The sequence below is a fragment of the Bactrocera tryoni genome, chromosome 3 (assembly GCF_016617805.1).
Source record: "Bactrocera tryoni isolate S06 chromosome 3, CSIRO_BtryS06_freeze2, whole genome shotgun sequence".
Lineage (NCBI taxonomy): Eukaryota > Metazoa > Arthropoda > Insecta > Diptera > Tephritidae > Bactrocera > Bactrocera tryoni.
Window position 1 is genome coordinate 65,386,664 of NC_052501.1, and position 27,222 is coordinate 65,413,885.

At 36.4% G+C, this 27,222-nt stretch overlaps 1 protein-coding gene across 3 annotated transcripts in view; it reads left to right on the plus strand.

Moving 5' to 3' along the window:
- LOC120770916 (calbindin-32) overlaps positions 1-27,222 on the plus strand; it is a 250,288-nt gene that overhangs the window by 88,745 nt on the left and 134,321 nt on the right. For all 3 annotated transcript variants that reach the window (XM_040098610.1, XM_040098612.1, XM_040098611.1), the window contains exons 5-6: positions 14,778-14,864; positions 20,781-20,921. In XM_040098610.1, the coding sequence (XP_039954544.1) occupies positions 14,778-14,864; positions 20,781-20,921 (228 nt within the window). The remainder of the gene's footprint in view (positions 1-14,777; positions 14,865-20,780; positions 20,922-27,222) is intronic.

A 27,222-nucleotide genomic window follows, 5' to 3' on the forward strand; every position in this document is an offset into this window, starting at 1 on the left:
ACAAGTACTAACCTTTTATTTCATTCGTATACTATCTCTAAAATCATCTAAATATAATTTTAATTTTAAAATCTGTAATACATATAGTGAATATTTGCTCAGAAGCAACTTTGTATCTCCAGTGATAAAGTCAACAAGTTTGTTGATATACATAGGTGATATAAAAGCTGAGATAATTACGTTTATACTTCATTTAGAAAGCTCAGTCGTCAGACTATAGGAGTCCACGTTGTTCTCGTTCCTTTTTCGTGGTACTTTTGCTACTAGGGCTTTTTAGTAGCTAGGTAAGGAATTTACCTAATTCTATTAATTAGAGAAATGTTGGCAATGAAACTCATAAATGTTATGAATGTAAATATCCTGGTCTCTTTTGTGTTCTTGTCATTTTTAACAGCATAACCGTGCTTTTGAAACTTTCTGTAAGTCACGGCATATTTCTCTAGAATTTTTTGACACTGTTTCAGACGTCTAACATATCAACCTCTACGTAGCCATTCACCTAAAAGAGGTACAAATGTGTAGTTTAAATATCGAAAAAAATGTAATCTGTTATTAACTAAACGGGGAGTACTATATACAAAATGATAAATAATAGTTTTAAGTTAAAGTAGATTTGTAACAAGTAGATTCCAATCCACTCAAAAATAAATTTCATAACTTAAAAGTTCGCTTTTGAATTTTGTGAACATGAGCCAAATATCAAAATATATTCGACCAAATTAATTTAGGGCCAAGGCATCAGAGCAGCAGACCATGTTAACACAACCACAATGCACTAAATTAAAAAAGTTACAAGAAAAACCAACAAAACAAGTAACACAGCAGAAATCTTTGCACGCACAGTGTGCCAAGAAAGTGTATGACAAACAAGATGTCAAAGTGACAGCTGCATACAAAATGCATTGTGTTGACTGTCAGACTGACGGGCGAACAAAGAAATAAATCGCGCTGCTGCCAACGAAAAAACAACGCGGATGAGAGGGAAAATAAAACCGATGTGGAAAGCAAGAAAATGGCTTAGGAGCAATAAAAAGCGTGTTGGTTGCAAACTTTGTTGCTTTATTTGTAATTCGCTGGCAGCAACAAGTCTGCTGGCAAAATTTTGGCTATAATATACATATATACAATGTATTATGGTGAGATTAGGGTAGGCTATCAAGCACATAGTAAATTCACATGTTTGGTATTTGGTTCGAAAAGTTGGAAAGCATGACTTATATACTATCGCAACATATTGCAACAACGCATAATAGTTTTGTTCGCTTAACGATTGTTTGTATTATCGGAAATGTGTTATCGTAAACTAATGGAGGTAGTTATAGTTTTATATATGTATGTATAAATGACCAGGATGCATCTTGTCATCAATAAGAACTCCGAGTAAATTTCTTTCCATCGGTCCATCTGAGTTTCATCAGCCCGTGTAAGCGATGACTTAAATAAAAATTCATAAAAATCGGTGTAAAAATGGACAATGGAAGTGGAAAGCCCAAATTAAAAGGAAATACTATACTTCGGGAACTACTTGATCAATTGATGTGTACCATTATAGTGACGTACTTACGTTACATTTTGATAGTGGAGCATAAAACGTTTGATTACAACCAAAATTAGCTCTTCCTTACTTCTTCGTTTACCTTAGTCGCTTACATGGTAACCCATCTGAGAAAGAAATCATATCTAAATTTTAATTGAAAAAAGGAAGAAGCTTAAGGCAAGTGGAAAGTTTTCGAAATCAACAACTTAAGCACCATCCTAATGTATTTTAAAATTTATTTCAACTACAATTGTAGTTGTGTGCGTTCATCTTTGCGTGAGCACATGCAATTGTTCGCACGCTCTGCACTTGCTTTTTGACTTTTCTGCGCCACTCATTACTCAACAGTTTGCAGTTGTGTCTGTTATGCTTTCCCTTCGCCCAACTTTATACGGTTTTTCTCTTTCGGCTGCGCCCAGCTGCACGCACACACTTGTGGTTGTGGCTGCGGCTTTGCTTGTGGTTTTTGTGCCACAGTTGCCACATGTGTCTTTGACGCATTACACGTGTCACTTTTAATTAGTGCGCCCTCGAGCACGAGCATGTGTATGTGTGTGTGATGCAGACGGTGATGAACAGTAATGAGGTGAATATGATTTTATTTATTGCATTGAAGTGATTTGATGCGTAGATTTTGAATTTAAAATTTCACAGCCATTGTGAGTTAGAATTATTGTTTGACATGAGTGGAAAATAAATATTTGTGCGTCAACGCACCATTCTACCTAACCTATCGCCACTGTTAATTATAAATTGTTAGGAAAGTTAGATAAGTACAGAAATAATTATAGCTATCATAGATTTTGTTTATTATCTTCTTTAACATGTGGTGTGTGTCTTTGATAATATTTCATATAGGTGTATTGGAACCTGCGAAGCTAAGTAGCTTTCATAAGCAGCGGCTTTGTTTACAGTTTTACATAAGAAAAAACCTCAGTTGAACTCGCTTTTTGCTGAAAGTATTTATTTTATTTTGAGAAAATTTGATTTTTACTATTTTTAAATTAGACTTAGTTAAGTGTCGAACCACTGGATGATAGTCATGAACTTAAGCTAGACGTTTCTACTTTTATGTCTCTCGGAGAGAGTAAATAATTTTTACATTTTTTTGTTACAAAAAATTAATAAAGCTCCTCAAAAAATTGTAATCGATATTAAAAATATTTGCAAAGTCTTATTCATTCTCGAATAGTTAGGGTATGAGCTTATTCAAGGGGGTATTTTGATAATTTTTATTATTGTATTCACAATTTATTTCAATTTATATAATTAATTATTTTTTAAAAGTATGGACCATTGCCATGAATATGCGATATCTAATTTGAACATTATTCATTGCAGCCTGAAGGGTTGAAATCGGAATTGGATTTCTAGTTTTCTTTTGTACACCGATTGCTTGACTTAACCCCGTAAAAAAGTCTGGGGCAGTTAGGTCAGGGGACCTTGGGGTCAGCGAAAAGGCGAGTTCCTTGATTTTAATTTGTTTTCAAATTTTCATTGGAGCTCCGCAATTACCGGCCAAGCTATGTGTGCAGTTGCTCCATCTTGCTGGAACCAAACGATATTGAAAGGGATACGTTTTAGGTGCATTTATGGCTATAAAATCTCATACAACATCTTTAAATAACGGCGCCTGTTGGCAGTTACTGTTACACTGTTTTATTCAAAGAGGTATGACCCAACAATATACCTTGAGGAAACTGCGCACAACACAGTGACTCGTTCTAGTTGAAGTTCCGTCTCGTGGATTGTATCTGGATTTCATTCACTCCATATACGGCAATTGTTGCTTATTTAAATTTATGTTTATATCAACATGGGCCTCATCAGACATAAACAGGCAATTTATCAAGTTATTATCTTCTTCGGTCGTTTAAATCATATTTTGGCAAAATTCCAGACGAATATGCAAATCTAGAGGTTTTAACCGGCTTGTTATTTGAACTTTGTATGAAAACAGTTATACGTCTATACGTTGTATTGACCGTCTTCTAACTCCAAGTTGCGCCGATAAATTGCGATTTGAAACTTTTGGATTTGCCGGACACGTATCTTCGCTACAATAAGATAATGATCCAAGTCGATGTTAGGTCCTCGGAGCGTACGTATGCCAAGGAAACTGGAAAACTGTAGGCATGTCTTCCATCTATCACAGCATGATCTATCTGGTTTTAAACTTTTCGATTCGGAGACGGCCAAGTAGTTTGGTGAGTTTTCTTTTGCTGGAATCAAGTAATACAGACAACATTTTTTCGGGCCCTGCGGAGTCAATCAACCTCAACCCATTTGGAGATGTTTCATCATGGAGGCTGAAAAATATCTTCTTTGTCAAGCACAGTTTTTACATCGTGGTGGGGCAGCTCCCAAGGTGCGCTCCAGGCGCACATAAAAAGCATCTTTAATCATATCGTCTTTCTATCCGTCGGGGCGTAGACGCAAATCAGTGTTACAAGTATGTTGAAAAATTTTGCTCTGATGCGGATTGTGGTATTTGACGACAGATTCTTTTTTCTATAACGAATCCCACATCGAATTTGCGCTTCTTCATATGGCCGCTGTAGTAAATGTCACAAGGACCTATGTACTCGTTTTCAACCTTGTCGCGTCCATCGCATTTTTTAGACGACGATGATGTCAGCCTTCACTTTTTCGAGGACATCAACATCTGGGCATGGGCATCTTACTAATTTTGGACCGAACATTCCAAGTGCATGCCCTAAAATCATTGTCCTTACAACGTTTGCTGGGGTCGTCATTAAGAGTGAGATCTTTCTTCCCAGACTGTTGTTTCCTTTTCATTGTGAGAGGTTTCTACGCGGCGGGTTTGGTTTTTTGGAAGAATATATATACTGGAATGTTGCCTTCTCAACATATGACCACCAAATAAATTTTCTATTTCCCCGGTATAAAGACTAAACATTATTTTGCCAGTATTCTAATAAATATGGTACACTCATCAGTAGCTAACAACTATTACCTTCAGCAGAAATTTTGATATTAGCAATCATAAAGTGCAAAGAGAGGATCAAATGTCTTATGGAGCCGCAGCGTCTAACTTTAAAGCGACCTTTTTGTACATTACTGTCAAACGTGTTTTTAAACTTTTTAATACATTTTTCTAGTGGAGAGAAATACAGCACAAAATGTAGAATTTCTGGTAGCTCGCTAGTTATTACTGCTTGCTTTGTGCTTCAACTGCCGTTACATTATTCATAAAGGACTAGCTACGCGTTCTGGTGATTCAATTTTATTACACGTTTTTCAAACTAAATAACTTACTACAAAATTGCAATTTACAACAAAGCAGCAGAGCAGTTGCCCTTAGCTGCATTTACTCACTGAAAAGAAAAACTAACAGTATTGTGTGTAACTTCAAGTTAACCCTGACCAGAGTGGCGGCATGCCTTGGCTTCGTTCTGTTTCCGTTAATTTATTTGCTTCAGTTTTCCCTTCAAAGTGGCCAATGATAGCACATACAAAATTATACCCATGTACAACAAGTTGCATAAAGAAATATATAGTTAAGGTTACCTAAAGTATGAAGGAATTGAGATAAATATAGATTTTAGATATCAAAATAAATTTGGAAGAATCGAATGTTACTCGAGAAAGTAAAAGCAGTGATATTATATTTCCATGGATATTTGATTTGGTTAGTTTTAAAAAATGGCTAGTATGTATTAAGCCTATATAGATCTATATAATTGGTCCATTGAAGGCACACTAAAACTGGTCAAGAAGTAGGCACATAAGAAAAAATAGAGTAACCAATATAGAAACATGGTGAAACTCCTGTTTCAAGTAAACAGAGTGAGTAGAGTTCACAACGTTAGGAATTTCTATCAACTGATTCACAACCCGCAAAACTAATATCCGTACATCTGTATAAACTGACGTTGAGCATTAACAAAAGCTCCGCCAGTATCGGGAAGGAGCTTCTCCAAGCCGTTCGATACCAAACGAGGACTCAAACGAGGCGACTACCAATCGCGCCATTAGTTCTGCTTTCTCCAGGTTGGACAAATAAGCAAAGCAATTGAGTCTGGTAGTGAACGAGGGTAGGACGAAATATCTCCTGTCATCAAACAAACAGTCGTCGTACTCGCGACTTGGCTTCCACGTCACTGCTGATAGTCATAACTTCGACGTCGTAGATAATTTCGTCTATCTTGGAACCAGCATTAACACAAACCAAAACGTCAGCCTCGAAATCCAATGCAGAATAACTCTTGCCAACAGGTGCTACTTCGGACTATGTAGGCAATTGAGAAGTAAAGAGGACTTTACTCGACTCCTGCTATATGGTGCAGAGGCATGTACGATGGCAACATCTGATGAGTCAGCGTTACGAGCTTTCGAGGGAAAGGTTTTGCGGCAGATTTATGGTCCTTTGCGCATTGTCAATGATGAATACCGCAGTCAATGGAACGATGAGCTGTACGAGATATACTACGACATTGACATAGTTCAACGAATTAAAAGACAGTGGCTACGCCGGTTAGATCATGTAGTCCGTATGGACGAAAATATTCCTGCTCTGAGAGTGTTCGATGCAGTATCTGCCAAGAGAAGCAGAGTAAGAAGAGGTAGACCTCCATGACGTTAGAAAGACCAGGTGGAGAAAACCTGGCTCTATTTGGAATCTTCAAGGAAGTGTTTGGTTGGTAACTGGATAGATAAAAGAAATATACATACAATATCTGGGCAATTTGAGAAGCTTTAAGTCTGGGATGGAAGCTTTCGAAATTTGTTCAATACATTCGTATTTCAGCTGGATCTGATCTAGCGAAGCCCATGGAACTAAGATTGATTAGTAGAAGTTAAGAAAAAGTCTATACAATTTAGTTTCTAAATAATTTTTAAACAAATAAACTAAAATAAATTCCAAACTATCTTTAAATCAAGGCTATAAAAAACGATTACTTCTATCAAGTTCTGAAATTTACTTCAGAACCGAAAATATTGTTTGATAAAACCAAAGAAATGCGCTTCCAACCGTAGTAAGTTCTGCCTTGGTTACGGTTTTTGCGAAACTTCTTTTGACAGCCAATGTGTTGCGTTTTAAAATTCCATCATGTGAAACTTTAGCGCTGTAAGCAGCTGTAAGTTGGCTGTCAGTCGGCGTTATTGTAACGCCTGGCGCTACTAAATGCTGAAAAATGCAAATTATTGTTTCTTTTTCCACCCTGCCAAGTGCATCTTCTTCTTGTGTAACAATTTTTTTGTTGAACTTTTGCAGCTCCTTCGTGTATTCGTTTCTCGCACCCTAAATACTTTTTTTCATTACCGCTGCCGCACTTTTCGCAACTTACTTCTTACTTCAACACCATGGCAATTCAACTCCACGCTGTACGCTGAGTAACCTTTCGCTATTGTATGGCTGCATATCCTGTTTTGGCCTTGAATGGCTCACAATGCGTCAGCTCAGCTGCATGCTGGCATCCTTACGACTGACTTCTGTTTTCACAGCCACTTTCTTAAGGGCAAATTCGCAAAGTTTGACAATATGTCGACGTATTTCCGCTAAATGCGCGGCTGCTATGACGTTGCGGTTTCCTCACCAAAGTTGCCGCTCAGATTTAAATGCATATGCAAATTTTTTATCACGCACATTTGGATGCACACACATATGTATATGTATATACTAAAAGGACGGCTGAGTAGCAGAGGAAAGCAGTGATAGCTGCGAAATTTGCTTTTGACTACTCTTAAACGTTGGCGGAATTTTAATTTTCTTCCGCTATCATAAGAAATTGAATTCCGTTTTGGAATGTGCGCTTATTGGACGCCTGTGGTAATCATTAACCACAGTTAATGCGGTGAATTTGTTATCAAAGTGGTGGCATAATTTTATTTTTTTGGATTAAAAACTTAAGACTAAAGTAAGAAATAATAAAAAGTTTCATTTAGAATTGAATTTTTAATATTTAGTTATTTTAAGTATTTGTTAAAACAATTTATAAAATTTTTTGATCTTTGTTTAATTTCCTAGTACGAATAAGGTCGAGAACACATTCAAATGAGAATAGTTTAGTATCTAAAAACATTTATAATTCAAATATATGTATATTTTGACGGAACACACAGTTTTTTATAGTAGAAGGAAGCATCGAAAGCCGGAGTGCGGAACTTTAATCCGGTAAACCTAACCTACTTCCTTCTCATGTCTCTCCCATGGGAACACTGAACTAAGTATTACTTCATGGGAGAGAAAAATACATTTAAGTGTCATGACAACATTTGTATGTGTAGCTTCTAAACCACCCCTTACCACTGAGTTTTTGGGTTATGTAGAAATCCAGGTACCCATGTTGTCTCTCTATCCATGTATGTATGGAATCAGTCAATGAAAACATAAGGGGCGTTTTTTTGGTTATCAAGAAGAAATAAAACGCATATTACTTAATTTTATGGCAGAGAATTTAGCGTTTTTTTACAACTAAATTTTTGCATTATGTTTTATTTATGACTTTGGGCAAGTGACTGGTGCGAATGGCTCGAATAAATTCCAGCTTAGAGGCCAAATTTTCGACCACTTTTTGCAGAAATTAGCAATTAAGCGCCGGATATTCTATTCCAAGGCATCAATCGTCTCAGACTTATCTGCGTACACAAGGGACTTTACATAACCTCACCAATTAATCCAGCTGTGTGAAATCTGAGGATTTTGAATAACATGTGACAGGCCGACGCGATATAAACTTTTGTTTTCTTCAATAAATTGATTGTGTCTTGTTGGAACCAACGGTCGTCCATATTATCATCTTTCAATACAGCCACGAAAAAGTCATTAAACATGACTCTATAACGTTCCCTCATTGACTGTAACATTACGCAAAATCTTCCGTAAAGTCGGTAGGTACAGCTCCAATATTTGCGCGTGATTGCGAATGGACTTATACGGGTATCTCCGATATTGTGCTCCACAGCAACAATAGTGTCACTGTGCGTGTATGAGGATGCGTATTATTAACTAGGGTAAACGTATATCTCCTCTTATAACCAAGAAAGGGGAAGAGCAGTAAGCCAATTTGAAACAAATAAGGAAGAGCTAAGTTTGGGTAACCGAACACTTTATACTGTTGCAACTTGCAAGAATTAAAGCCAGTGAAGTACCTTCAAGTACATAAGGCTTGTTAGGTATGTATATGGGGTCTAGGTCAAGACGTCCTTCAATTTTATTAAGATAACGCACATATTGGCCCATATAAGTGGTATGAAATCATCCTGAAGTTCGAAAATCTTTATATTAGGTATATGGGGGCTAAGGGAAGAGCAGATTCAACCCATTTGTACCACACAGACATACTACTATCAGGAAAGGATTCTCTCTGAATTTCAATTTTATATCTTATACATTACGTGGCGGTGGTCCTACGTAGGTTGCTATATATATTTCTGGCCTAATAACGTAAATAGGCATATTTATCAACGAAAATGTTTTTTTTTTGTTTTTTGTCGATTGCTGTTTTGTTTCGGGCTCATACGCGTAGATTCATGATTCCTGTGACGATCTTATAAACGTCTTTTGAAGCACCGCGATCGTATTTTTTCAGCATTTCTTTACACCAATCCACACGAGCCTTTTTTTGAGCGATTGTCAAATTGTGCGGGATCCAACGAGAACAAACCTTTTTTACGGTTCATGCAATATCGAATGCATGCTGGTGGGAGAAATGCATAGGCATGCCTCTATCTGAAGATATGTTACATGACGGTCTTGCATTATCAATTCACGTACGGCATCTATGTTTTCTGGCACAATGGCTGTTTTTGGACAATCTTCACGGAATTCGTTTTTGAGCGAGCGTCGGCCACGATTGAATTCGTTGTACCAGTTTTTCACAGTGCTATAGGATGGTGCTTTATAGCCATACAAAGATTTTAGTTCATCGATGCACTCTTGTCGTGATAATCCATGTCGAAAGTTGTGAAAAATGATCGCACGAAAATGTTCACGAGTTAATTCCATTTTTTGGCCGAGATGAATTTTTTAATTCCCTGTAAATAAAACAATTCACGATTAAATGACAAAACGTTCTGAGTGATGTTATGCTAAAAAATGTCAAACTTTCCAATGGAAATGTCAGATTGCACCTGGCAACACTTAGTGCTGCCTTAGGCCAGAATATATGTATATAGCAGCCCTCGTATTACCGCAATACACGAACACGCATACCAATTTTCATCAAGATATATCAATTTTTGTTCAACTCACAGCTGGCATGGACGGACGGACTAAACGAGAGACTGTCCCCCGATTTCAACTCGTCTAGTCATCCTGATTATTTATATATACATAACACTTATCTATCACAATTAAGTTTAGGTGATATACGTATATGTACAACCGTTAGGTGAACAAAACCTTATACTTCTTTACGACTATATAGAAATACTAAGAACATAGTCAAGCTTAAAGTAACTATCCAATCTTTACTAAAGTAATATGTTTTTATTTAAGGCTCTTTTCAAGGTAAACAATAACTTAAACTTGGTTATGGAAGAGAATTTTATATTGCTATACAGCAGTGTAAAATTATATAATTATATAATGGTGCCTTAGTGTTAGTTAAGTGTAGGGTAACCGACTAATATTTAGAAATAAAAATGGCGGTTTATCAGAATATTTAATACTAGTAGATAACTCCATGTACCATGCCAATTCAGAGAAGAGGATCTCATTTAGGTGATGAGATATGAACATTGACTGTTTCGCTGAGCCAACTCCATGTGTAAGTTGTGCTGCATTTTATTTCCTGATATTGATTTCCCTCTCTGATCTCTGAACTGGATCCTCTCAAACTAAAAACCCAAACAGAATTCGTTAAAGTAATATTAAATCTAGTAAATTAGGAATAAGCAGAATACATTTTTCGATAAAATGTAGGTTTCTCAAAAAAAATCGAGTTTTGACCAAAATTTTGGCCATAAATTGTTTTAAAAAAAATATTTGTCGGTGAGAAAAAATCTTCGATTAATTACTGAAAAATATATTTAAGAAGCTCGTGTTAATTGAAGATGTTAATAATTGAAGACCAATCTGTTAAGCCGTTTTCGAGTAATGTTGGTCACCGAGTTTGAAAACACCATTTTGAGAAATACGCGTTTAAAGTTTGGAATGAACTTCCAAGCACTCTGAAAGACCATTTCAAATTTGCTTGTAACTTCGAAAATATATACTGGAATGGAACGGTATTTTCTGTGTGTATTCTCAAATATATGTACATTAAGAAAATAAAATTAATAAAGTCGATTTTTTGCAAATTCTAACTGTATATAAACCCTTAACCGTAGCCGAGAGTTCTATTGCTTGGTTAGTGCTTACAACGCACTTTTTCCTTAGATAGAAGCCTGAAAACTTAAAATTGAAAGTTATGCTACAAAATTAATTCTTTTATTTCTATCTCAAAGTGATTTATGCGAATGCCAACAAGTGCACTAATTAAAATTTTGGCTTCACACACATGCATAGCTGTTATATAATGAAAATTCCACAATTATATTCAACTGCACAAGTCACAAGTATACAAACATAACCATGTGTTATATAATTCCACGAATTTTAACTTTCCGTTAACTCGGTTTTACCTTCGAGCAATTAAACAGAAGCTACAAAGCGACAACTGTTTCACGCCTCAAAATATGCAAGCCAAAAGGTGTGTGTTTAAATTCTAGCTGCATGAGTTAAAGTGATGACAGTCAAAGGTTTCAAAATTTATGTGCTTTTTACAGCAACAGATTACCAGTTGTTTGAGTGTACACCTACACTCGTATACAGCTGCGGTTAGTACCTATAGCTGGAATGATTTTCTATTGAAGTTATGAAATTTACGATGATGTTATTGTAGTTGCTATAGGCTTCGCTAATTGAAATTAATTTGGCATTGCGTTGCCACATATATGCAATTTCAATTAACTGTAATTTCCTCGTAGATGGTTGGTATATTTGATTCAAAGTACGAAGAGTTCGAAAAACCAATTTCCGCTTGATTAACTCCGCACAAAAGTTTGCATCTAAATATAATTGCAAGAAATGCCGTTTTCTCAAATGTGCAAATGCCGGAGGAGACATAGCATTTATTTGTGGGATTTTGGTCGCATTTTATTTAATTATCTTTGATTTTATGCTTTAACAGGGAGTAATTGATGATTACTTTTGACTTTGTAAAGGGTGATGAATTTCGAAGTTTCCTACCTTTTTAAATACAGAAACTTCAAATTTAAAAGAGAATTTTTATTTTCATTCGAAAGAATATTCTTTAGCATTAATTTTTTGATGATTATCTCTTTCAAATGTTGGCCGCGATTACGTCTCAGATGGTTCATCCGTTGAGTTCAATTTTCCATCATTCATTCGAGCATTTCGACTGGTAGATGACGAATGACAAGCATAATGTTTTGCTCCAAGGCCTGAATCGAAGCGGGATACTCCGCATAGACTGTAGACTTTACATATCTGTAGAGGAAGAATTCTTACGGTGTGATATCCCATGATCTTGGTGTCCAACCTAAAACGGGGTATCATCTGCTCACCGAAGTTTTTTCTCAATAAATCTATAGATTGATACGATGTGGGGGAATTGGCGCCGTCTTGTTGAAACCAAATGTCACAGAGAATACGGGGTTCAATTTGAGGCATAGTCGGTTGCCATGACTCGATAACGGTCGCCATTGACGGTTACGAACTCACCTACAAAATTTTTTAAGAAATATGGACCGACGATTCCTACGGTCCACAAACCACACCAAACCGTGTTTTTTTCTGGATAAAATGGCAGCTCTTAAATCTCTTCAGGTTGCTTTTCGTCCCAAATACGGCAATTTTGCTTGTCTACATAACCATTGAACCAGAAACGGGTCTAATCGCTGAACAAAACTTGACTCGGAAAAGTCGGAGATTCTTGGAAGCCCTTAGCGCGAAGCGATGTCGCTTGAGGAGATCGAATGGCTTCAGGTCTTGTACAAGCTGTATTTTGTACGCTCTCAACTTAAGATACTGACATAAAATGTGCCAAGTCGTTCCATACGTAAGTCGAGTTACTGCGACTCTTCACCGTTTTCGTGTACACTTTCAGCTATGGCTGCTATACAGGGTCCATCACTCGAAGTGTTACCAACTTCAGCCTGTTCGCGCAGCTGTCGCACTGGAATTAGCTGTTTATAAATTTGCTGAATGACAGTTCGGAGTATTGTTCACAAGTGTAAAAAAGCGTTTTGCCAAAAGTGAACAGCGATGGAATTCAAACGTAATAGTTTGATTGTTTTATATTTAGCTGGAAAACCACAGCCAGCAATTGTTCGTGAGCTCAAACACCTTAATGTAAGTACAAGTTCGCAAAACGCCATGGAGGTGGTCATTAAAAGACTGCAACGTCACGTGAAATGGTTCGGAAAGTGAAGAAGCGACTTGAGCGAAATCCACGACAAAGTGCCAATCAAATGGCTAAAGAACTGATAACATCCGACGCATATTGAAAAATGGGCTCAAGTTCAAGCCTTACAAGTTCCAAGTAAGACTTGAGAGAGCGAAGCTGTTGCTTCGCTTGGCCGAAAGCGGACAAATTCCGAACATTGTGTTTTCTGACGAAAAAATTTTTCCAATTGAGCAATTCGAGGCTGCCTTGAAGCCGTGGGCAAACAAACATTTCGGTCGCAAACCATGGACGTTTCAACAAGACTCAGCACCGACTCACAAAGCGTGAGTGAACCAAGAATGGCTGAAAAATAACGTTCCGAACTTGCTTGGGACCACACAATGGCTCACCAGATGCGAATCCAATGGATTATTCTCTCTATGCCATTTTGGAAAGCAAGGTCTGAAGAAAAAAATACGCCAGTCTGGAGATGCTGAAGAAAGCCATTGTCCGTGAGTGGGCCAAAATACCGGCAAGTCACATTCGGGCAGCTCAAGTATCAAGGCCATAGTTAAGGCAAAAGGTGGTCATATCGAGCAAAAGTGAATTGGTCCTGAATTTCTGATTATTTTCACAATTTTTGTACTTTAAAATAAATCAAAATAATTTTCCAAACCGAATTTATGGCTTTTTTAATTTGTTACACTTCGATGAGCCTGTATTTTCCTCACTGTGTGCTGGATGGATCCAATAATGATTGCTAAGTCTCAAGATGGATGACGGGATTGCGAGTAGTGCGCTCAGTAGATTGTGTTGGCCATTAGTTGGGGGAATCGCGAAACACATTCTTTACAGAACGTCAGTTTATTTAGCAAACTGCTTCGATACAATTATGTATTAAATAAGTAAGAATTTTTCCCCATTTCACATGCAAAATATTTTTATTGTTTTTACTTCAGAAGTTCTCAGACAAGCATTATCAAAAAATATTTTATATATTAGGGCGGAATTCTTGCGTTTTTTCTGAGACCTTTAAAGTCTTATCACTAGAGTCATATAGATAGACATTCGGACATGACTAGATCGGGTCAATCGTCAATGATCGCTCATTATTTATATACATATTGTATAACATTTTTCGTTCTAGTAGTTAAGAGAGAAAATTGTTACTGTTACGAAGAAATTATTTAAAATTAGCCATTATTGAAACAAAAAAACAATAAAGAAATGCATATATCTTTTGAATTTTTTAATAAATATTTAAATTTGAGAGACTACATAAATTATCGTATTTCTCATTCGTACCAGTTAAAGTATGTAAATTGTATAAATTATACTAAAAAGCGCTTACTATGAAGTTTTTGGCGCTTTTAGTCACGCTAAAGCACCTTCGATTGCACATTGAACGTTCAATTTTAATGTTCTCCAATATTTTCGTAAATATCAGAGGCTCATATTGAAATACACGAGTATGCATGAGAAACTGCAGCCGATGACAATTTTCTCTCTGCAATTTTGCCGCCAACAAATTGCAGTGCTGACTGCGAATTCAATTTGATTACGAATTTGGTTGCGCTTGAGTAGAATTTCTTGGATTTTTCTGCAACATTACTTTTTCATTACGCGCAAGTTAAGTGAAGTGGTGATGTAGAGAAATCAAGAGGAAATATTAAAGAGCAGGAAAAGCAGATATAATGAAAGAGGCAAGAATTAATCAAAGGAAATCTTCAAAAAAGTATTAAAGAATGAAGAATGAAGAAAGAAGTCGGTGAAGTAAGCCTGAGCTAACATTTGTTTTTTTTACTTATTGGCTGCATTTATGCTCTACGTTTACTGCTCAACTCTTTACTAATATATGTGTATATATTTTTTTCTCTTTGCAGCTTGCTCAACTTTTACCAATGGAGGAGAATTTCCTTTTGCTCTTCCGTTTCGACAATCCACTGGAATCCAGTGTTGAATTTATGAAGGTAAGTCGCTCAAAGCAATTAACACTCATTCGAAAATATTTGTAAAATACACAGAATGGAAATCAAAGTAAAAGCAACATGTAGAAAAAAAGTTTGTGAAAATGTATAGATGTAGGTATATATCATGCAAGCAAGCCCCACCACATTGATTGAATCTTCTCTACTGCCAGCTTTTCTGCCCACACACTTTCATCATCAACACTGTGCAACCATATGAGTTCCCTAAAGTTTATTTTGTGCTCTACAAACGTTCATGTATATGTAAACCTTTGCTGCTTTAAATTACTTTCTTACTTTGCACTTTTGTATGTAGTTTATATTTTTCCATTCTCCTATTCCCTTATCGCCGAAGGGGTTTGCGTTACTCATACGCCTTGTTGCACCCACTGAAATCAATTTGTGACCGCAAGTTGTTAACTTTACATAAGCGCATAGGAAATGTTTGCTTTAGTCATTAGTTGTAAGAGGTTAATTCTGTAAGTAGACAAGTTTGCCAATGCAAGCTAATGCCATGGTAGCTTTTCAGTAAAATAAAAGCTTTGTGAAAAAGTTCGCATACCTTGCTTTAGCCAAATTAATGTTTCCAATGCGGTAACTTTATTGAAAGTAACGGTAGGAGTGTTTTTGAATGTATTTTAGTGTATTTGAACTTGCTATGTATGAGTTTGAGTTGGCTTATAAGGTCTGGCAAATATATCGAGAATACCATTTGGAAAAAATTGGCATTTTGAGTTCTATCGGTACCAAATGGATCTCTCGATGGATTTGCCAGACTTTAAAGCCAACTCTTCCTTTTATTCTAAAACTCCAGTTATTAGCAAATCGTTGATGTAAATCCTAACTAAACTCTCTAAGTAAAGTTCAGCGAGATGATAGTGTTGAAGTATGGGCTAGAAAGCGTTATTTCAACTCTTTATGAAAAATGTTTCATGAGCGTTTTTGTGCGAAAATGAAATATTAGTTTTGAATAGGAATGTAAAAAAAAAGTTCAAAATATTTACCATTGCTTTCTACATATTTTGGCCACCTTTCTGGCAATTTGTAGATACCATGCTAATAGAAATGTTCGTCTTTTGAAGCAAACCAATCAGACAGCCAATTTCAACTTTTGCGTTGGATTCGAAGTGCTACTGAGCCAATGCGTATCCCATCGATAAAAACAAATAACAAATAATAATCGGATGGTTCCAAGTTTGGTGAGTATGGCGGGTGGGGTAGCAGCTCCCAGCCAAGTACTTTGATTGTAACCTGAACCAATCTTGCTTTGTGTGCAAGTGCATCGTCGTGTACTTTGCCTTATCTTCTGGCTCATTCTGGTCGTTTTTTGATCAATTCATGATTCAAATTGGTTACTTGTTGTCTGTAGGATTTAGTATTAACAGTTCACTAAGTTTTAGAAGCTCATGATATACCACACGCATCTGATCCCACCAAACACAGAGCATTGCCTTCTCACCGTGTCTGTTTTTGCAGTCGATGTTGACGGTTGTCCCAGATTAAACCATGATTTTCACCGTTCATGATTCTTAAAATAGATCAGCCTTTATACCATAAGTTTGCTTCAAAAATTGTTATCAACCGATAACATATCATTGAGAATCACTAATATCAACAAGACAAGTGATCAATGTCATTCAGAACAGTCTCTCTCATAAACTTTTTAAGAATAGTTAGTAACTAAGATCTTAATAGTATGGCCCAACCATATTCTAAAACTGTTTTTTCAGTTTTAATTTAGCCCTACCTTTTGAGTTGGACCAAAATTATTTCAAGGTATATCTGACGGTATTTAATAACCGGAAGGTATTAATTTAAAGATCTGTAATACATATATAAGTTTACCCTTCGACAAAATATATACTAAAATAACGAAGATCGCTTTAATCATCTTGATCCAGTTTGAATATCAGTTCTGCGTGTTGTCTAGTTATCCACGTATGAATGTCAGGTATAAGTCTATGGGTGCATTGTCCTTGAATTGAGGTTTGCTACCGTCGCTGCCTCTCCTTTCTCTCCTCTCTCTTTTTATACTCTCGCAACAAAGTTGCTAAGGAGAGCATTATAGTTTTGTTCACATAACGGTTGTTTGTAAGTCCTAAAACTAAAAGAGTTAGATATAGGGTTATATATACCAAAGTGATCAGGGTGACGAGTAGAATTGAAATCGGATGTCTGTCTGTCCGTCCGTCCGTGCAAGCTGTAACTTGAGTAAAAATTGAGATATCATGATGAAACTTGGTACACGTATTCCTTGGCTTCATAAGAAGGTTAAGTTCGAAGATGGGCAAAATCGGCCCACTGCCACGCCCACAAAATGGCGAAAACCGAAAACCAGTGTCATAACTAAGCCATAAATAAAGATATTAAAGTGAAATTTGGCACGAAGGATCGCATTAGGGAGGGGCATATTTGGACGTAATTTTTTTTGGAAAAGTGGGCGTGGCCCCGCCCCCTACTAAGTTTTTTGTACATATCTCGGAAACTATTATAGCTATGTCATCCAAACTCTATAGAGTCGTTTCCTTCAGGCATTTCCATACACAGTTCAAAAATGGAAGAAATCGGATAATAACCACGCCCACCTCCCATACAAAGGTAATGTTGAAAATCACTAAAAGTGCGTTAACCGACTAACAAAAAACGTCAGAAACACTAAATTTTACGGAAGAAATGGCAGAAGGAAGCTGCACCCGGGCTTTTTTAAAAAATTGAAAATGGGCGTGGCGTCGCCCAGTTATGAACCAAAAACCATATCTCAGGAACTACTCGACTGATTTCAATGAAATTCGGTATATAATATTTTCTTAACACCCTGATGACGTGCACGAAATATGGGTGAAATCGGTTCACAACCACCCCTTCTTCCAATATAACGTTATTTTGAATTCCATCTGTTGCCTTCTCTGTATAATATACGAGTATACATTAGGAACCAATGATGATAGCAGAATAAAACTTTACACAAATACGGTATTTGAAAAATATGTAAATGACGGATAATGAAATCTCGATTATCACTTTATCATGCGAGAGTATAAAATGTTCGGTGACACCCAAACTTAGCCCTTCCTTACTTGTTGATCTCTGGAATCGGCGCTGATAGCGTGAATTCGTCTTCCTGGATGTCTTTGGGCTGCATACTAGCTAGTACTTCAACTGCTTCGCTGGAGATAGTTCGGAAAGCATTTGTTACTCTTATTGCTGAGCGTCCACGCACCGTATTTATTGGTCAGGCAAACGCTTTTATGTCTAGTGTCTGTATTCATACTGAAGCAGTACATATATATAGTATTACTGAGCTCATCGATTTTGCGATTAGAAGTCGACGGCTGGAGAGCACACAGCCTTGATAAGGCATTGCAAATCTTATTTGTTTTATTTGATGTGTATGCCAAGTGTTCTTTGACTTCAGTTCGGAGTCCAATATTACCTATAAATACTTCAACTGCGGCTGTGAAGTAATCGCATACTCTCCTATAGTGAGAGTTATTTTTTCTCCATTTTCCTGGCGCTTATGATCAAGGCCTCTGTTTTGTGCTCATCCAGTTCCAAACTTATGGAAGAATACCATTGGCACAGATCATTTATGCAATCACTAGATTTATTTTGGAGATCATCAAGGTCGTCCGCGTATGCGATTAGCTTAACGATTTTGTAATTTAGTTATTCTTAGCACCCCATCATACGCGAAATTCCATAAAAGAGGGCCTAATACTAAACCTTGTGGTACTCCACTTGAAATAGGGTAGCTCTTGGTGCCTGCATTGGTGTTGTAGATCAGTTTTCCATTTTAAAAATAACTCGTAACAATACTTTTGCCACTTACTACCATTTTGCAATATCGAAAGCTTTTTTTATGCATCGATAGTAGGCTTCTATTTATTGATAACCCTCAGCTTCCTGGATTGCAAACTCCAAGCGGTTTCTTTTTATGCTTTCGTACACTTTGCCCATTGTCTCGAGCATACACAGAGGTCGATTAAGATGAAGGTTTACCTAGCGACTTTTTTGGTTTTGGGATTAAAACCAGGCGTTGAACTTTACAAAGGCCTGGGAACACCTCTTCTTTCAAACATGCGTTGTACATTTTAGAGAAAAGAGTGGGCTTTGAAATTATAGCTACCTTTAGAGTTTTGTTTGGTATGTCATCGATTCCAGGCGCTTTTTTGTTTTTGACTTTTTTAGTTATAACGAATAGTTATTTTTCTGTAGCTATCGGGGGTGAATCAGCAGCTACGTTTCGTCGTTTATTGGGGTTGTAGCTACTTATTTTGAAATTTCGACATGCAGATTACATAAACAGTTCCACAGGCGTCTATATTCGCTTCTTCACAGCTCTTTTCAGAGCAGATTAGATTATGGTTTGTTCTATTCGTTATGCAGATAATTCTATGACATTTATGATTTGAGCAAAAGGTCGGCCAAATGGCTACCACGGCTTCGTTTGTATATCTCAGTTTACGTAAATTTTCTATGACCCAGTGCCGCATTTCTGCTGAAATGTCGGCAATTGTACGCTGAATGTTTTCCTCGAGTTGCTGGTTGACTGGCGTTAACCTTTGATTTAACACACCCATAGAGAAAATAGTCTGCAGGCGTTAAATTACATGACCTTGGCAGCCATTTGACTGGGCCTTTTCTCAAAATCAACAAATCACCAAGCTTTGCACGCAGCGTGTTCATGATTAGAAGTGTAGACACAACGCACCGTCTTGTTGGAAATAAGGATCGTTTAAATCAATTTCATCAGTCAGCTTCGTCTTATACATAGTGCTCACTAGTAATGCTAATGGCATTTTCTACGTTATTATGAAAGAAACAGTAAATTTTTGAGAATGCAATAGCGTTTCCTGAGCCACATGAGGATTTTCATTGACAATTTTGTTTTTCGACGAAGCCATTAAGCCAGAAATAGGCCTCAACAGAGAAGACGACTTTTTGCGTGAAGAGTTCTTTCAGCAGTCAACATAAAATCAAGCTTTTGTGCCAAAGTGAAACGTGTCATGCTGAAATGACAAACCTTACCGACAAAATTTTACATATGTACGCATCCTTATTGGTAGACGCTATAGTTGAAATAAATTATTTATAGCAATACCCTAAATTATATACCATCACTTCTTGCTGATTAAACATTTCGCGCATACGGAGTAAAAATATTTGTTATTTATAAATATTTCACTTTTATAATGTCAATCAATTAATTCCACGCCATTGATATTGATAAAAAAATATAATTTGACTTGACATTGATTCAAATAAATTGCGTTAATTAGGGGAAACGACAAGCAACCAACTGACCAAATAAAATATTCGCACAAAGGAGGCATGACAGCAAATAGGCTGTCTGAAATATTGTGGGCAGACGACGAGCAATTTTTCGTGCAACGTTTGCGAAATTAATGCATATCAAATTGTGCGGAAAGAAATTGCGTAAATAATGAATATGTCGGAGGTGAGACTTTTTTTGAAGCAGGACGCTATGAAAGCAACAGCAGAAGAAACCAAATATAGTAAGTGGTAGATAGAATGAAGAATGATATTGAAAAGACAAGCGGAGAGCAGAAACAAAAACCTTAAACAATTTTCCCACAAAAAACTTTATATCACTTTTCCGCCGAACTTTGACGCCTCCAAATTTGTTTCCTTTAAAATTATATCAAAATTGAGGGCACTCTTCTGCGGTCTATGTATATAACCTTCTCGTATTTGTCTACTTCTTATCTTTTAAGCCCATTCATTTGCCTCAACATTTTTCATTGCATATCCACAATATCTCTTTACCGCCAACACTGAGCTTATGCTTTGCTATTAATTTTCAGCATTGTTGTTATTGCTTAGGTTGTTATGTAATTTGTTTTGCTTATCACTCACTTTTTGCTTATTATTTCCTTGTCTTTTTTGTGTGTTTTGCAGATTTGGCGCGAATACGACACTGATAATTCCGGCTACATCGAAGCTGATGAGCTGAAAAACTTTTTACGCGATTTGCTCAAGGAAGCCAAGAAAATTAATGATGTCTCCGAGGATAAATTAATTGAATACACCGATACGATGGTGAGTTTTTGCAAAAATTATTATACAATATTAATGGTGATGAAACGATAACGAGCAGAGATGTAGATATATGCTAAGTGTATCATGAAAAATTATTGATGAACTTGCATTGTGTCAGTTGCGCGGTGAATTGTTTGTTTAATTTTTAATAGGTTTAAGAAAGTCGTTTTGAGTTACATTCTTTATAACTTGCAATGAACAAACTTATAAATTTGGGAGTAGATTTTGAAGAACGAAAAGTTTTATGGTATGAAATAAATTAGGTATTCGCCTATATTAACACCAAGCTCTACATACTATACAGGTATATTGAATTCTACACATTGAACCAATTATTAACGGTGTTAGTGTCACCTTTGATGTACAATATAAAATTCAACTACATTTTAAGCACTGAGTTTAAGGGGTAACATGGGTTCCCTCGGGTGAAAAATAGCCCTTTTCAACAATTTTTTTTCTCATATAAATATGAAATTCTTAATTTTTACAAACATACACTATTAACAAAGAAATACTGAAATTTTTGGGAAAACATATTTAAGCTTGGCTATTGAGGTGACCCTCAGAAAAAGTACGCGCCCCTGTTGGCAGGATAACTCCTTACAGGATCATCTAAAGAGAAAAAATTTAAGTGTTTTAGTTAAAACCTTAACTTAGAACTTGGACAGAGAAAAAAAAAATTGAAAATTGGAAATTTTTCAGACATTTTTACAAAAAAATTTAAACTTCATGAAAGTTTCGCGACATTTGTTTTTTAAATACTTGTTATCGAAAGGAAGGAAAAGGAAACAATCCTTCGTCTAAGCCTTTAAGAATTGTATCTCAAAGACCTGTGTTAAATTTAATGAAGATCGGTTAAGTAGTTCTCAAGAAATCTTGCCAGCCGACTTCAAAAACATGATTTCGAAAAAAATGCGTTTAAAGACGTGCACTTAGCCTAGCTTGCCTCGAGCGCACAAGTTTTTAAGGCTGTATTTCTGAAACTATTACTCGGAGCAACTTGAAAATTTAGAACAATATTTTAGAAGTGTTGTAAAATTTAATAAGACAATAAAATCGATTAAATCGATTTTTGAAACCCGTAAACCCCTTAAATTAACCTTTATAAACTTTTTTATTGAATTAAACTACACTTTAAACACTGAGTTTAAGGAAATATTTTAAATCCGTATAATGTTTGGTACACTTCTAGATCCTGTATGATATTCCGTACACATAATAAGACCACTTCTTGATCTGGAATTTTGAAAAACTTTACTCATCCAACAGCAACTTCTTAAAAGCAAAATATAGACAAAGAAAATCTTACCAACCTCGGTTAAGTTAGACACTCCTTGACTAGCTTTGAATGCACTGTTAGTGAGCTCTGCGCAAGTATTGCCGTTCTAAGACTTCTGCCTAAAAACACTACACTGATCCGGTTGCCTTAAGCTAAGAGTGACGGAAAGTTTTCTACAAAAAACTCCTCCTTCAAACTTCCCTCCTAACTAAGAACCATCAGTGAAAAAGCTCATTGGGCCTCTTCTCCAGCGACTTATTCCTATTTACATTCCCCTTGTCGATATGTAAACAGAGAGAAAAAAAGTGAATGCAATTAAAGAGGAGAGAATTTAGATTTGTTCATGTTCGGATCCTTTCATATATTCAGCTTTCCTGAGTCTTTCAGCACTTCTCGCAACAATACACCCACCGGCAATGTCCACAGTGCTTTTGTTGATGTAGTGCGTAGTGCACACGATATGTCGATGAGAGCCTCTCTTTCGACGCACTCAAGCCAGACAAACTCACCATAAAACTTAATTGACTTGACTACGGTTTTTTAGAGCCAAAACAGTACCTTGGGTGAGAGTTCCCATCTTTTTCCTATGGCTTCTCTACGGTAATATTATGGTAAATGCATACGCTTATTGCAATAATAATATATATAGTACGAGTATATAAGCTCTGTGTATTTTTCATTTAATGATTTAATACTTCATATATTCAACGTATTATCTACCAACTTCAGCCAGTAAGCTATTTTATCAATATCAATATTTAAAGTTCACTTTAAGCGCGATTTTTAAATAAATCTTTAAATCTTTTTTAAATGATAGCCAACTTTAACATTTCCCTTCTCTCTGACAATTTTCACAAGTTTATAATTTGTGGTTTTAAAATTCGTTGAAATTTGGTGAAACACTTATTGAAATGAACTTTTAATTAAAATGAGCATTATGTACTATATATTAAACACTGTGCGTGTAATATGTGTGTGTGTAGTTACGTTCGTAAATTTATGCCAACGCTGGACGTGCCAAAGCCACAATCAGTAGCTGCCTTTTGGCATGCCAATTGCATTAATTCGATCAGAACTCGCTTTAAATACCATAAATTACACGAGTGAGCACAAGAGTAAACATATACTTACATAATGTTTGCAAATATTTATACTCCCTGGATATATAGAGCTTTATTTACAAATTAAAATGTTGTAAATCTGTCATTTGTTTGGAGATCTTTGATTGATAATAAATATATCGGCCGTTTCTATATATAATTTCAGTGTGGAAATTAAAATTTATAAAATTCGAGTATACAAAAAAATATATTTACTTATATACATATAGTATGTGACTATAACATTTTTTCCGAAATTTTGGATTTATCCACATCCACATAGAAGGGAATCTCACAGATTATCGTGGGATAAGCCTCCTTGCATATAAGGTCCTATTGGAAGTGCTGTGTGAAAGACTGCAGTCCACTGTTAACAAACTGATTGGACCTTATCAGAGTGGCTTTAGATGTGGAAAATCTACAATTGATTACCACGCGCCAAATCAGGAAAAAGACCCGTGAAAAGAAAATTGACACACACCACCTCTTCGTCGAAAAGGAGCTGCTTCTATGCCACTATGTCTGAATTCGGCATCCTCGTAAATTGACGTTAAGTAACACCTCTTCGAGCCGATTGATACCAAACATGATTTTAGATAAGGATACTTCCTCTCATGTGACTTCTTCAATGCATCACTGAGTATATAAGAGTGCACTGTTGATGTACGCCGATGATATTAATGTCATTGGCTTCAGCAACCGCGTCATTAGTTATGCTTTCTCCAGACTATATAAGGAAGTGAAGGAAGGATCTAGTTGTGAACTCTGTTAACAATCAGTCATCGAATTCCCAAGAGTAATGTTGACAGTCAGTACTTTGAAGTCATACATAGATAGTTTCGTCTATCTTGGAACCTACAATGGAAGATTGAAACCCATGTAGGATCACTCTTGATAACAGCTGCTACTTTGGACTGAGTTTTCTTACGCGGTTATACAAGTTGCAGGGCTTACAACAGCGCCGGTCGTTCTTCCTTTTCGCTGTTTGGTGCCAATTGGAGATTTTAAGTGTATCCAGAAAAAGGACCGTCACTTCCAACGGAGAAGAAGTTTTCGTCTTCCTCTGCTTCCCCCGGTGTGTACTGCGACGAGTTCTCTATGAGTTGGCGTGTTTTCATCCACTCGAACAAAATTACCTAGCCAGCGAAACCGGTGTTTCTTAATTCACTGAACTATGTCAGTGTCGTCTTATATCTCGAACAGCTCATTGTTCCATTGAATGCGATATTCGCTGTTGCCAATGCGCAAAGAACCATAAATCTGCAAGATGTTTCTCTCGAAAGATGGATAAGAATACTTAAGCTTTCATACTATTCAATTAAGGGGTTATTCTACTCTAGAATTTAAAAAAATTCGACTTTTTTCATATATTTAAAGTTTAGACCCTTAAGAACATATCCTCCTAAAGATTTTTAAAAATTAAAATTATATCTCAAGTTCTATATAACCGATTTACTTGAAATTTTGTGTGAACCTTCTTTATATAATCCTTTATCGTTCCTACCAGCATCGTGTCAAAATTTTAGTTTTTAATATTTTGAAAAAATTCAGGAATTTCAAAAAAAGAAAAAAAAACGTAAAAAATGATTTTCATTTTCAGGCAGTCGCCATTTTTCAAAAAAAAATTTTCGTGTTCCCTGCAATAGGGACTATAACAGCATTCTTACTGATTAAGAATTTCTTTTGATTTTTTTTTCAGACCACCAGGAGAGTCAGGATCAATGTTACCAGGATGCGCCATTTTTTTACACCTGTCTCTGATACATACGAACGCCAAACCCTTTGAGGGTTTTACTATACTGACCTAGTACCATCACCCTGACTTGGAATTTCTCACCCCCCAGATTAGCTGTTGTACTGTGATATTAATTGCCTTTTTTTACGACACTTTAAAAATTACCTGAAATTCATGCTTCTAGAATAGAATACATACCCCCTTAAGTTCGTGCGTGTGGAAACAGAGGATATGGAAGGCCTCCATTCTGTTGAGAAGATCAGTTGAAGAAGGATCTGATTTATTCTGCTGTGCGTCCTTCCGATCCTAAAATGAATGTTTTGATTCATAGTACCCCACTTAATGGGAGAAAAATTAACCAATTTCTACTCATAGAACATCACAACTTTTTGGCGTTGTGCGAGGTGTTGACAAATATAATGAAATTTTGAAAATAAAATATTTTTTGCAATTCGAAAATTTTGTGGTCTTCTGTTCACTTGGATTAGTACAAAACTATATTAGTACCTTATACTGTAATATTAGTTGAATTTTACATAGATCCAAAAATATATTAATACCTTGTATAACTAGTTTAATTTAACGTAAAACAGATAAATGTAAAGTTTTTTATGACAGCAAGAGCTTTAATTTTTTAAATCATAAACCATGCTGTCGACTTCCTTTCATTTCTTCTTTAAAGTAAAGTTTCGAACTTTAAAACCTCAAAATCTTTTATTGAAACATACGAGCCTTAACGAAGCATTGAATAGCATTGGTCAATAAAATTAAACTCGCAAACGTGTTCTGCAACCCAATGTCCACTACATACATATATGGAGTGTGAGGTGTTATGTAACATCTATTGCTATGGGCGAATTGCAGCTGAGCAGACGGAAACACAATTTGCGATTGTGTGTGCACATGAATTTTAAGTAAACACTGGAGGTCGATTGCAATCATCAACTAACGCACACACCATGAACAACGCGGACGTATAGATACTATTATTCAACAGTGTAATTGCAATTGCGGCAGTGCGGTCAAAATAGTTGAAATCTCAACTGGCGAACTAGTTTCTGTAGTTATTTCGCCACTGAGAGTGGCCTAGGAGCGCAAGTTCTGCTGATATGCTATCAATGCTGTGGTCGCTGGTGAATAGAATGTGCAAGCTATCTTATCGCTTGCATAATTTCAGCAACATCACTGTCTCGTTGCTCACAAGTCCTAAGAGGCTCTGTGAAATCGGAAGACAATCAGCTAACGTTGTGTAGCGCCTCTCTGTACACAGTTATTATAGTTTATTATTGCTGTCCTCTGGCTGCTCGAACATCTCTTCTCTTCCACCTTGCGTGGTCGCCTTGCCATGACTCGATTAATTATGGTCGACGCATAAGTAGAAATTGCGTTGGCATTCGTGGTTTTCATACACTACTGACACTTTGACAGCTCGTGGTCAGCCAACAGCAACAACAAATGCCGACAGTTGTCCGTAAGGCATAAATACTATATTTGCACATAACACAGGCGCTGTTGCTTATCATTATCCTCAGTGCTAAGTTATGTTATGTTATGCTGTGCTCTGGGTGGAATGTTGTGCCCGTTGGTCACAAAGCTTGTCGTCTCATAGCGTTGCTTGTAATTAATTCGTGTCACTATTTGCACAAACACTCACACCCACCTACCCAGCTACCATTTCCTATATGTATGCATGTGGCTGTGTTTGCACGTAGTTATTGCCGCATTATTATGTGTACACATGCCAAGGCGTGCGTTGCAGTGAATTTCATTTGAAAGTGCCTGTAATGAAAGGAAGCCTTTTTATTATCAGATAAATTTAAGATTATGTCTTTCTCAGAAAAATGCTTTACATGCATTTAAGGTCAAGTGAATTTTGATGTTATTTTAGAGGCCCCGTTAAAAAAAGAAAGTACCCATCGTATGGTTTGCAGGTCATATACCATTGAAGTACCATATAATAAAACATGAAAAAAACGTCAGGGGCATAAAAGAGCATACGATGATCTTTGCCCTGATTTTGATCGTTCAGTTTATGTGACAGCTATACTCGATGACAGTCTAATCTGAACAATATGTTCGGAGATTGAATTGATGCCTCTGATAATAATATTATATATGCCAAATGTCTCTAAGATACCTTGCCAAATGAAAAAGTTTTCGAAATAAGGAGTCAGCTTGTCATGCTAA